Genomic DNA, 13,172 nt, shown 5'->3' on the forward strand with positions numbered 1-13,172 from the left:
CAGTGATTAACAAGTGAACAAGAGACTTGGAAGGCCAAGTAACAAAGATTAAGTATTAGCAGGATTATAAAGACTTCAAAGTTCAGAATATGAACTAGACTGTATAGGTGGATGTGTTTGGCCATTAAAAGCAAATCACTTAATGTTACTCAAACGAAACTAGTTTTGGAAGGAAAAATAAGTGGATTTATTTTGAGAAACAACTCAAATGACTGGCTCTTCTGATCAGTAGTATTGGGAGAAAACGCACTGAAACAAACACAAAAATGAACTTCTGCAATCAAACATTAACCAAATTATAAAAAAACTCACCTTGCCATAGCAACTGCTGATAAAGAAACACCAAAAAAGTTAATTTAATCACATCCATTCTTCACCACTCACTTAACCTCCTGGCAGCCAAACTAACTATACATATAATTCCAACCAAACCAGGACTTTTAAAGCCAAACAGAAAACAATTTGTGCCACCTGGACAGCTTGTTAACTCATTAATACATAATCAGTAAGCATGCACAGCCTGCAAATCATTAAACCTGGGCAGGTTCACTTTCTAGCAAGAATCCTTTGCTATGTCCCAAACTGAAGTGTGTGGACTCCGATGTGCGATTACGTCACAGCGTCACGACGTAAGCTGTCCAAAAGTCAGAATGCGCACTCCGAAGGGTGGACTCTGAAGTGTAGATCTTATGGACACTTCGCACCCTACCATATCCCAGAATCACGTGTGTGCATACGACGACGGAGTTTATATTCAAAGAACAAGGCAGGTGAGAGCTCTTTGGGGGACTTTATATTGAAATGTAAGTATTGTGTTTTCTTTTACCCAAATACCTAGCGAAAGTGTTAAAAGCCAGTGTTTTTTTTTTACCTAAAGCCCACAAACAACAAGACAGCCACTATATAAGGCAATGGTCTTTCCCTGTGTTGTGTTTCTGTAGTGCTGTTGTTCAAGAGATGTCTACAAATGTTTAAACCAAACTTTAGCACTTCAGTATTTTGTACACATGCCTGCTGTGTCATATTTTCTAATGTTAAGATTGCTTTGTATTTTTCATAAGTGTTTGCATTTTATCTTGTTTTAGTACTATTCTGGAGAAAGTGAGCCTGCTGGGGAAAGACTTAAAAATTACCAAGAGAATGGACAATTTTTTTATTCATTGTACAGCTTTTCAATATGTTTTCTAAATGTCATACCTGAACAACCTAATTTCTGTAGTTTATTTTTGTGGTGCAAGTTGTATAAATTATGTTTTTTGTGTGTGATTTTGTTCATAAATAATGAGTACATTTCTGTAGATTTTGTCATGTGTAAATAAAAGAGGAGTTCTTATATGTTGTCTGGGGTCTTCAGTCAGTCTGTTCGTTATCTGGCTCGGCGTTCATCTTCAGTTCTCTCTTCACAGCAGTTCAGTCAGTGTACTGTTTGAGTAAATTACTCCGGGATATTGGTTTGTTTTGGGTCAACAACGTGTAAAAAAAAAAAAAAAAAAAGTGAACAGCTTAGTCATTGGTGGATTGAGTCATGGAGACACGAATGGTTTAAAACGATTCAGTGAACCAAATCAAAAAGGATCCGGTTATGTCGTTCGCAAACCAGATACCACAAACTGCGTTTTGAACTCAGACAAGGAAGAGACAGGACCATGCTGAATAAAACCGTAGTTTTTGCCATTTTTGGACCAAAATGGATTTGATGCGTCAAAATATTCTACCTGACCCTCTGATGTCACATGGACTACTTTGTTTTTCGTACCTTTCTGGACATGGACAGTATACCGTACACACAGCTTCAATGGAGGGAATGGGAGCTCTCAGACTAAATCTAAAATATCTTAAAACTGTGTTCAGAAGATGAACGGAGGTCTCACGGGTTTGGAACGACATGAGGGCGAGTTAGTGACAATTGATTTTTGGGTGAACTAACCCTTTAAGTGTGGTCTTGAAGAGGATCCTTGCTCTCATTTGGTCTCCGCGTTCGACTCGACAAAGCTGGACTTGGCTACAGCTCTAGTTACCACCATGCATTTAAAAAAAAAAAAAGCCAAGGCAAGCACATAGCTACGATTTAGACAGAATTTGTAACCATGTATCAGAAGTGCTCAACTGCAAAAAATAAAGCCCACCCCAAGAACAATCGGCTTTAAAGCGGTCTACAAACTTTCACTCTGAAAAGACACGGAACAAGTAATTTAAAAGCTTTATTTGGCTAATGAAACCATGTTTGACAACTACACAGCACCTGGAACCCATTCAACAGGACTCAAGGCAACGTTTGAAGCCAGCTTGTGGTGCCGTTAGCTCCAGGGCTGTCCTCCAGAGACGGCGGGGTGGTGGTGCCGTTACCTCCAGGGCTGTCCTCCAGAGATGGCGGGGTGGTGGTGCCGTTAGCCCCAGGGCTGTCCTCCAGAGACGGCGGGGTGGTGGTGGTGCCGTTAGCCCCAGGGTTGTCCTCCAGAGACGGCGGGGTGGTGGTGGTGCCATTAGCCCCAGGGCTGTCCTCCAGAGACGGCGGGGTGGTGACGTTAGCTCCAGGGCTGTCCTCCAGAGACGGCGGGGGTGGTGACGTTAGCTCCAGGGCTGTCCTCCAGAGACGGTGGGGTGGTGGTGCAGTTAGCTCCAGGGCTGTCCTCCAGAGACGGCGGGGTGGTGACGTTAGCTCCAGGGCTGTCCTCCAGAGACGGCGGGGTGGTGGTGGTGCAGTTAGCTCCAGGGCTGTCCTCCAGAGACGGCGGGGTGGTGGTGCCGTTAGCTCCAGGGCTGTCCTCCAGAGACGGCGGGGTGGTGCCGCCGTTAGCCCCAGGGCTGTCCTCCAGAGACGGTGGGGTGGTGGTGGTGTTCGCAGCCTGACTCCAGACATTTCCTAAGGGGGGGGGACAGAAAGAGATGCACCAACCAAGTTACGGGTGTCCATTCAACTTTGTCTGTAGAGAGATTTAAGTGATGTAAAGTAAAAGGTTAAGTCGCAAGTTACTTTACTCCTGGGCTGACATAAATAGGGGTTTCTTGTAGAAAAAAAAAAAAACGATGTTAAGGCACAGAGCTGAATATGGAACAGTAATTAACAAGTGAACAAGAGACTTGGGAGGCCATGTAACAAACAGTTCTCAAGTTTTAGAAGCATTATAAAGACTTCAAAGTTCCGAATATGAACAAGACTGTATAGGTGGATGTGTTTGGCTATTAAAAGCAAGTCACTTAATGTTGCTCAACCAAAGAGTTTTGGAAGGAAAAAGTAGATTTTGATGAACGGGTCAATAAAATGACTGGTTCTTCTGATCAGTAGTATTGGGAGAAAACACATTGAAACAAATACAACAGTGAATTTCTGCAATCAAACACTAACCAAATTATTAAAAACTCACCTTGCCATAGCAACTGCTGATAAAGAAACACCAAAAAAGTAAATTTAATCACATCCATGCTTTCCCACTCACTTAACCTCCTGGCAGCCAAACTAACTATACATATAATTCCAACCAAACCAGGACTTTTAAAGCCAAACAGAAAACAATTTGTGCCACCTGGACAGCTTGTTAACTCATTAATACATAATCAGTAAGCATGCACAGCCTGCAAATCATTAAACCTGGGCAGGATTATAGAGGTTCACGTTCTAGCCAAAATGTTTTTTAATTGTCATATTGTCAATGAACAACCTAATTTCTGTAGTTTATTTTTGTGGTGCAAGTTGTATATACATACAAAATATTTTACAAATTAAAACAAATTGATCACTAATTAAAAGTACTTTTTACAACCGTTTACAGTATAGTTCAGGATTAAGATCAGAAGACAGCATCAGCTTGAGCCCAGCGCTGTCTCCATGTGTTCTGGGGTCTTCAGGAGGTCAATCTCTTGGGGAATGTCCAGCAGCTCCTCAGAGACTCGGAGGATAATACAGTGACAGTGGAACGAGACACACGTCAAACACTCTGGAGACCATCTGTATGATGTACCACTGGCAGACAGAAGAGAAACACCAGGGTTAACAAAACCATTAAACACCCGTCCAGCACTCCAACATTCAGCTTTATCCTGCACAGGAGTCTAGTCTGATTTAGGGACAGAAGGAACAGAAAACTGTTTAGAGCTCTGACAACGTGATTGGTAGAAGATGTATTAAGTAAACTACTTTTTATATCTAACAATACCATATTGGCTAAAATCTAATAATCATGTTTAAACCCCCCCAAAAAAATCCTTTTAAGTAAAAGTATTATCTTGCATACTCTAATATATTTAAGATATTGAGAGTAAAAGTAAATGTACAGCATTAGATATGGTCCAAGATACTAGAAAAGGTGGTATCCTCACAATTATATTCCTTCTTAGAGAAATATGGTATCTGTGAGGATTTCCAGTCAGGATTTACACCGTATCATTGTACTGAGACTGCTCTCCTTAGGCCGGGCATACACTGTGCGATTTTCATCCGATTTTGAGCCGAATTCTGACTCGTGCGACTCTTTTTTTGGGTCGGGCCGAATTTCAGCATTTTCGTGCGTCGTTTGTCGTGCAGTGTACACGGGGAAACGAGAGGCGATAAGCCATGTATTGTGGACTGAAGTGATGTAGGGATAACTTGTGGAGTTTTGGCAAAAAAATAAAAACAAAAGAGGCCACCAGATCCAGTCTGTATCCAGACCAGAGGGTCACTGCAATCACCCGGATCCAGTACGTATCCAGACCAGATGGTGGATCAGCACCTAGAAAGGACCTCTACATCCCTGAAAGACAGCGGAGACCAGGACAACTAGAGCCCCAGATACAGATCCCCTGTAAAGACCTTGTCTCAGAGGAGCACCAGGACAAGACCACAGGAAACAGATGATTCTTCTGCACAATCTGACTTTGCTGCAGTCTGGAATTGAACTACTGGTTTCGTCTGGTCAGAGGAGAACTGACCCCAACTGAGCCTGGTTTCTCCCAAGGTTTTTTCTCCATTCTGTCACCGATGGAGTTTCGGTTCCTTGCCGCTGTCGCCTCTGGCTTGCTTAGTTGGGGTCACTTCATCTACAGCGATATCGTTGACTTGATTGCAAATAAATGCAGACACTATTTAAACTGAACAGAGATGACATCACTGAATTCAATGATGAACTGCCTTTAACTATCATTCTGCATTATTGACACACTGTTTTCCAAATGAATGTTGTTCAGTTGCTTTGACGCAATGAATTTTGTTTAAAGCGCTATATAAAAAAAAAAGGTGACTTGACTGTTATTCTGAAAAATAACATTACATTAATATTACTTCTGCACTACTGTGTATGTTGCGCTTTACCAGACATCCCAAGTCTCCCGGAAGTTCCGGGAGTCTCCCGCATATTGAAAGTGGCTCCCTGAGACCCGCAAATTAGTTAAAATCTCCCAGAATCCAGACCGAGTGAGCAAAAGCGCGCATGCGAAACAGATACTGTGTTTTCGACCGTGTAGCGCGCGCACGGCAGAGAGGGAGAGGGAGCGAGAGACCTTGAGTGTGTGTGCTAGTGTGCGTGTGTGCGAAGCGTATGTCAGACAGAGAGCATCCTGATTGGCCTGTTTCTGCAAATCAACCAATCAATAGTCAGTGTGGGTGGGCTTTTATCCCTTCTCCCGAACAAAATTAATCAGTTATGTCTATCTAGAAACAGGAGCACCATGGCAGAGGGAAAGTGCCACAAAAAAAAAGTGTACCCCTGTCTTATAGATGTAAAACATAATGACAGTCTTGCTCTAGCATTGCCCATGGCGGGTTAAATGATTGCAAAAGGCATGTTGAGGTGAGTTGACAAGTTTCATTTCATCTGCATATTATTCAGGCTAGTTGCCAAGGCTACATGAAAACAACAAACTCTTTAGACCTTTTTAAAGTTGCAATGGAAAATAAATAAAAGCAGTTTACATAAATTGTATAAGCAGATTATATAAATAGTAAAAGTAATCTACATATTTAAACATAATTAACAAATAATTACATAGGCCTATAGCTTATAGAATAAAATGTTATATGCTATATCTTTTAGGGACCACACCATGATAGGGAGGATAAGAGCAGGGAAGGCTGTTCCAATATATCTCTCCCATTCAGATAGGCAAAGTCTCACTGAGAAGGTGACTACAGCTGAGATGTAATTTCCTTCCTTGGGGGGTGGGGGGGTGGGGTCTTGGGATACCTCCCTGAAATGACTTTTGTGCCGGTCGGGATGTCTGCTTTACTTCTAAATATTTTTGATGTTATTCAATTTAAAGCTGCCTAGTAAATATACTGTTGGGTAGTTTAATCTACAACAATGCATCGTGTTGCAAAAGTCTGTATTATAAAAGGGTCTGTGTCCTTTAAAGTTTAGCTCCAACCTTGATTATACACACTTAAACCAGCCAATCAAGCGCTTACTAGACACTAGAAACTTCCAGATAGAGGTGTTAAAGCCAGTTAAAGCTAAACTTTGCAGGGCATTGGCCCTCCAGGATTTAGTTGAGACCAGTCCTACAAAGTTGTTACTTTGCACATGTTTTTTGATTACAAATAATAATGTAAAATTATCTTAGAAAAGGAGATATGCGGTCTCTAGTAATCACATGCATTATCAGTAGTTAAAGGGATCACCCAAAAATAAAAATTGTCATTAATAACTTACCCTCATGTCGTTCCAAACCCGTGAGACCTCCTTTTATCTTCAGAACACAGTTTAAGATATTTTAGATTTAGTCTGAGAGCTCTCAGTCCCTCCATTGAAGCTGTGTGTACGGTATACTGTCCATGTCCAGAAAGGTAAGGAAAACATCATCAAAGTAGTCCATGTGACATCAGAGGGTCAGGTAGAATATTTTGAAGCATCGAAAATACATTTTGGTCCAAAAAAAGAAAAGCAAAAACTACGACTTTATTCAGCATTGTCTTCTCTTCCGTGTCTGTTGTGAGAGAGTTCAAAACAAAGCAGTTTGTGATATCCGGTTCACGAACGAATCACTCGATGTAACCGGATCTTTTTGAACCAGTTCACCAAATCGAACTGAATCATTTTAAACGGTTCGCGTCTCCAATTCAAACAAACCAATATCCCGGAGTAATGCATGCACTCAAACAGTACATTGACTGAACTGCTGTGAAGAGAGAACTGAAGATGAACACCGAGCCGAGACAGATAATGAACAAAACATTGACTCATTCTCGAGTCAAGAACCGGTTGCATCGGTTTTTGGATCACTAGTAGTTCTTTCGGACAGATCGATTCAATAAACCTGTTGAAAAAAAACCGGTTGACCGGTTCTTTTGCCCTCGACGTAATGGCATCATTGGTGATTATTGGCCTTGATTCAAGCCTTCGGTTTACCTGGGCTCATAACACTAGCACAGAATCAGTTCAGAATCAATCACCAAAAGCATCAGTTCGGTTCAGACGCTCTGTGTGTCGGTCTGCTTCACGCTGAATCACACATGCGCAGTGTCATCAGCTCCTCGGTTCACGAATCAGACGCATCTGACAGAAACTGTTTTTGACTCGAGAACGAGTCAGTCTGTTCGTTATCTGGCTCGGCGTCCATCTTCAGTTCTCTCTTCACAGCAGTTCAGTCAGTGTACTGTTTGAGTAAATTACTCCGGGATATTGGTTTGTTTTGGGTCAACAACGTAAAAAAAAAAAAAAAAAAAAAGTGAACAGCTTAAAGTCATTGGTGGATTGAGTCATGGAGACACGAACGGTTTAAAACGATTCAGTGAACCAAATCAAAAAGGATCCGGTTATGTCGAATGAGTCGTTCGCAAACCAGATACCACAAACTGCGTTTTGAACTCAGACATGGAAGAGACAGGACCATGCTGAATAAAACCGTAGTTTTTGCCATTTTTGGACCAAACTGTATTTGATGCGTCAAAATATTCTAACTGACCCTCTGATGTCACATGGACTACTTTGTTTTTCGTACCTTTCTGGACATGGACAGTATACCGTACACACAGCTTCAATGGAGGGACTGAGAGCTCTCAGACTAAATCTAAAATATCTTAAACTGTGTTCAGAAGATGAACGGAGGGCTCACGGGTTTGGAACGACATGAGGGCGAGTTAGTGACAATTGATTTTTGGGTGAACTAACCCTTTAAGTGTGGTTTTGAAGAGGATCCTCTCTCTCATTTGGTCTCAGTGTTCGACTCAAAGCTGGACTTGGCTACAGCTCTAGTTACCACCATGCATTTAAAAAATAAAAAAAGCCAAGGCATGTATCAGAAGTGCTCAACTGCAAAAAATAAAGCCCACCCCAAGAACAATCAGCTTTAAAGCGGTCTACAAACTTTCACTCTGAAAAGACACGGAACAAGTAATTTAAAAGCTTTATTTGGCTAATGAAACCATGTTTGACAACTACACAGCACCTGGAACCCATTCAACAGGACTCAAGGCAACGTTTGAAGCCAGCTTGTGGTGCCGTTAGCCCCAGGGCTGTCCTCCAGAGACGGCGGGGTGGTGGTGTTGCCGTTAGCTCCAGGGCTGTCCTCCAGAGACGGCAGGGTGGTGCCGTTAGCTCCAGGGCTGTCCTCCAGAGACGGTGGGGTGGTGGTGTTGCCGTTAGCTCCAGGGCTGTCCTCCAGAGACGGCAGGGTGGTGCCGTTAGCTCCAGGGCTGTCCTCCAGAGACGGCGGGGTGGTGGTGTTGCCGTTGCCGTTAGCTCCAGGGCTGTCCTCCAGAGACGGCAGGGTGGTGCCGTTAGCTCCAGGGCTGTCCTCCAGAGACGGTGGGGTGGTGGTGTTGCCGTTAGCTCCAGGGCTGTCCTCCAGAGACGGCAGGGTGGTGGTGCCGTTAGCCCCAGGGCTGTCCTCCAGAGACGCCAGGGTGGTGCCGTTAGCTCCAGGGCTGTCCTCCAGAGACGGTGGGGTGGTGGTGTTGCCGTTAGCCCCAGGGCTGTCCTCCAGAGACGGCGGGGTGGTGGTGTTGCCGTTAGCCCCAGGGCTGTCCTCCAGAGACGGTGGGGTGGTGGTGTTGCCGTTAGCTCCAGGGCTGTCCTCCAGAGACGGCAGGGTGGTGCCGTTAGCTCCAGGGCTGTCCTCCAGAGACGGTGGGGTGGTGGTGTTGCCGTTAGCCCCAGGGCTGTCCTCCAGAGACGGCGGGGTGGTGGTGTTGCCGTTAGCCCCAGGGCTGTCCTCCAGAGACGGTGGGGTGGTGGTGTTGCCGTTAGCTCCAGGGCTGTCCTCCAGAGACGGCAGGGTGGTGCCGTTAGCTCCAGGGCTGTCCTCCAGAGACGGTGGGGTGGTGGTGTTGCCGTTAGCCCCAGGGCTGTCCTCCAGAGACGGTGGGGTGGTGGTGTTGCCGTTAGCTCCAGGGCTGTCCTCCAGAGACGGCAGGGTGGTGCCGTTAGCTCCAGGGCTGTCCTCCAGAGATGGTGGGGTGGTGGTGTTGCCGTTAGCCCCAGGGCTGTCCTCCAGAGACGGCAGGGTGGTGGTGGTGTTGTTAACTACAGGGCTGTCCTCCAGAGACGGTGGGGTGGTGGTGTTGCCGTTAGCCCCAGGGCTGTCCTCCAGAGACGGCGGGGTGGTGGTGGTGCCGTTAGCTCCAGGGCTGTCCTCCAGAGACGGCGGGGTGGTGGTGTTGTTAGCTCCAGGGCTGTCCTCCAGAGACGGTGGGGTGGTGGTGTTGCCGTTAGCTCCAGGGCTGTCCTCCAGAGACGGCAGGGTGGTGCCGTTAGCTCCAGGGCTGTCCTCCAGAGACGGCAGGGTGGTGCCGTTAGCTCCAGGGCTGTCCTCCAGAGATGGTGGGGTGGTGGTGTTGCCGTTAGCCCCAGGGCTGTCCTCCAGAGACGGCAGGGTGGTGGTGGTGTTGTTAACTACAGGGCTGTCCTCCAGAGACGGTGGGGTGGTGGTGTTGCCGTTAGCCCCAGGGCTGTCCTCCAGAGACGGCGGGGTGGTGGTGGTGCCGTTAGCTCCAGGGCTGTCCTCCAGAGACGGCAGGGTGGTGGTGTTGTTAGCTCCAGGGCTGTCCTCCAGAGACGGTGGGGTGGTGGTGTTGTTAGCTCCAGGGCTGTCCTCCAGAGACGGCGGGGTGGTGGTGTTGTTAGCTCCAGGGCTGTCCTCCAGAGACGGCGGGGTGGTGGTGTTGTTAGCTCCAGGGCTGTCCTCCAGAGACGGTGGGGTGGTGGTGTTGCCGTTAGCTCCAGGGCTGTCCTCCAGAGACGGCAGGGTGGTGGTGGTGTGGTTAACTACAGGGCTGTCCTCCAGAGACGGCGGGGTGGTGGTGGTGTTCGCAGCCTGACTCCAGACGTTTCCTAAGGGGGGGGGACAGAAAGAGATGCACCAACCAAGTTACGGGTGTCCATTCAACTTTGTCTGTAGAGAGATTTAAGTGATGTAAAGTAAAAGGTTAAGCTCAAGTTACTTTACTCCTGGGCTGACATAAATAGGGGTTTCTTGTAGAAGAAAAAAAAAAAAAAAAAAAAAGCGATGTTAAGGCACAGAGCTGAATATGGAACAGTAATTAACAAGTGAACAAGAGACTTGGGAGGCCATGTAATAAACAGTTCTCAAGTTTTAGAAGCATTATAAAGACTTCAAAGTTCAGAATATGAACAAGACCGTATAGGTGGATGTGTTTGGCTATTAAAAGCAAGTCACTTAATGTTGCTCAACCAAAGAGTTTTGGAAGGAAAAAGTAGATTTTGATGAACGGGTCAATAAAATGACTGGTTCTTCTGATCAGTAGTATTGGGAGAAAACACATTGAAACAAATACAACAGTGAATTTCTGCAATCAAACATTAACCAAATTATTAAAAACTCACCTTGCCATAGCAACTGCTGATAAAGAAACACCAAAAAAGTAAATTTAATCACATCCATGCTTTCCCACTCACTTAACCTCCTGGCAGCCAAACTAACTATACATATAATTCCAACCAAACCAGGACTTTTAAAGCCAAACAGAAAACAATTTGTGCCACCTGGACAGCTTGTTAACTCATTAATACATAATCAGTAAGCATGCACAGCCTGCAAATCATTAAACCTGGGCAGGATTATAGAGGTTCACGTTCTAGCCAAAATGTTTTTTAATTGTCATATTGTCAATGAACAACCTAATTTCTGTAGTTTATTTTTGTGGTGCAAGTTGTATATACATACAAAATATTTTACAAATTAAAACAAATTGGTCACTAATTGAAAGTACTTTTTACAACCGTTTACAGTATAGTTCAGGATTAAGATCAGAAGACAGCATCAGCTTGAGCCCAGCGCTGTCTCCATGTGTTCTGGGGTCTTCAGGAGGTCAATCTCTTGGGGAATGTCCAGCAGCTCCTCAGAGACTCGGAGGATAATACAGTGACAGTGGAACGAGACACACGTCAAACACTCTGGAGACCATCTGTATGATGTACCACTGGCAGACAGAAGAGAAACACCAGGGGCTGGATTGTGGAACCCATTCATTTGGTCCCTGGGCAAGACATTTAACCCCTAGTTGCTCCAGAGGCGTGCAACCTCTGACATATATAGCAATTGTAAGTCGTTTTGGATAAAAGCGTCCGCTAAATGAATGTAATCAGATGAGAGTTTCTCGAGCGCAAACATACGGGAACTTCCTTCTCTTTGTATTTGCTATAATTCATCACAAAAAGAAGTATATAAGTATAAATATACTTTGCGTCCACTAGAGGACGCTCATAGCCTGAAATATATCAGAATATTTTATTTTCCTCGTACACACACAGGGAATGATGGGAACATATATCAGTCTATATAAACATTTAAAGTCAGCAAATTAACATTTGATGTGGAACAATCAGAAATGTGTGTGTTTGCATCATGAGAGGAAGTTTGTGAGAATATGTTCAGCTCAGCTACAGAACTGCTGAAGCTCTCTCAAAGATAACATTAACGTTGTTGTTCTCAAACCGTTACCGCAAAAACATATTTATGGAATGTTTTTTCTGAAACTTTTTTTTATTTGGACGTCCATCTAGCGTGTTTTTTTAGTTGTTACTGTTTATTTCAGAACGTTAAGAAACATTCAAAAGTAACATTGCTATAATGTTTGCAAAATGATACAAGGTAATGTTTCCTTAACATTCAAATAACCAGGAAAAACACCATTTTAAAATATGAAATAACTGGATGTTCAGAGAGCATTCAGAAAATACGTTTTAATATCTTGGAAACATTAGGAAACCATTCTTAGAACAATTGTGTCTTAGCTGGGACGTTTCTGACATGTTTCTGAGGAAACATCTGTATTAGATATTATAGTCTCAGTTCTTAGAGTGTGTGTGTGTGTGTGTGCGCCAGAGAGTTTACTATAGTTTAAAATGAACATGTTGTCAACATTTACTCGCCCTCAAGCTGTTCCAAACCTGTTAGAGTTTCCTTCTTCTGCTGAACACACACACACACACACACACAAACACAGAGACAAACACACACACTCGCACGGACGCACACACACAAACACAAGGTTATTTAAAGAATGTTAGAGTTTCTGGTACAGTTTCTGGTAGCCACTGACTTCCATAGAATTACAAAAAACATTCTTCAATCTTTTTCAGAAGAAGAAACTCATACAGGAACAGTGAAGGATGAGAGAATTACTATTTTGGATGAACTATTCCTTTAAGTGGGTAAACACACACACTCTCTCTCTCTCTCTGTCTCCCTCACACACACTCTCTCTCTCTCTCTCTCTCACTCACTCACACACACACACACACACACATGTATGGTCAAACACAGAGACAAACACACACACTCTCTCTCTCTCTCTCTCTCTCTCTCTCACTCACACACACACACACATGTATGGTCAAACACAGAGACAAACACACACTCTCTCTCTCTCTCTCTCTCTCTCTCTCTCTCTCTCTCTCTCACTCACTCACTCACACACACTCTCTCTCTCACTCACACACACACACACACACACATGTATGGTCAAACACAGAGACAAACACACACTCTCTCTCTCTCTCTCTCTCTCTCTCTCTCACTCACTCACTCACACACACTCTCTCTCTCACTCACACACACACACACACACACATGTATGGTCAAACACAGAGACAAACACACACTCTCTCTCTCTCTCTCTCTCTCTCTCTCTCACTCACTCACTCACACACACTCTCTCTCTCACTCACACACACACACACACACACACACACACATGTATGGTCAAACACAGAGACAAACACACACACACTCTCTCTCTC

General features: G+C 44.4%; 1 protein-coding gene across 1 annotated transcript; it reads right to left on the bottom strand.

Annotated features, from left to right (window-relative positions):
- Positions 1–8,304: 8,304 nt before the first annotated feature.
- LOC127979749 (mucin-2-like) lies at positions 8,305–10,960 on the bottom strand. The gene is made up of 3 exons (XM_052585368.1): positions 10,755–10,960; positions 9,615–10,241; positions 8,305–8,498 (listed from the first exon to the last, which is right to left on the bottom strand). The coding sequence occupies exons 1-3, from the start codon at positions 10,810–10,812 to the stop codon at positions 8,380–8,382; spliced, it is 804 nt and encodes a 267-aa protein (XP_052441328.1). The 5' UTR covers positions 10,813–10,960; the 3' UTR covers positions 8,305–8,379.
- Between the last annotated feature and the right edge of the window lie 2,212 nt (positions 10,961–13,172).

This window comes from Carassius gibelio, chromosome A4 (genome assembly GCF_023724105.1).
Source record: "Carassius gibelio isolate Cgi1373 ecotype wild population from Czech Republic chromosome A4, carGib1.2-hapl.c, whole genome shotgun sequence".
Taxonomy (NCBI): Eukaryota; Metazoa; Chordata; class Actinopteri; order Cypriniformes; family Cyprinidae; genus Carassius; species Carassius gibelio.

Excerpts from the sequence above, each read along its gene's own strand:
- LOC127979749 (XM_052585368.1), bottom strand. The coding sequence starts at position 10,812 with ATGGATGTGATTAAATTTACTTTTTTGGTGTTTCTTTATCAGCAGTTG. Across the intron at positions 10,242-10,754 it reads TCAGCAGTTGCTATGGCAAG|GAAACGTCTGGAGTCAGGCT; the intron begins GTGAGTTTTTAA and ends CCCCCCCCTTAG. Across the intron at positions 8,499-9,614 it reads CAGCCCTGGAGCTAACGGCA|CCACCCTGCCGTCTCTGGAG; the intron begins ACACCACCACCC and ends GAGCTAACGGCA.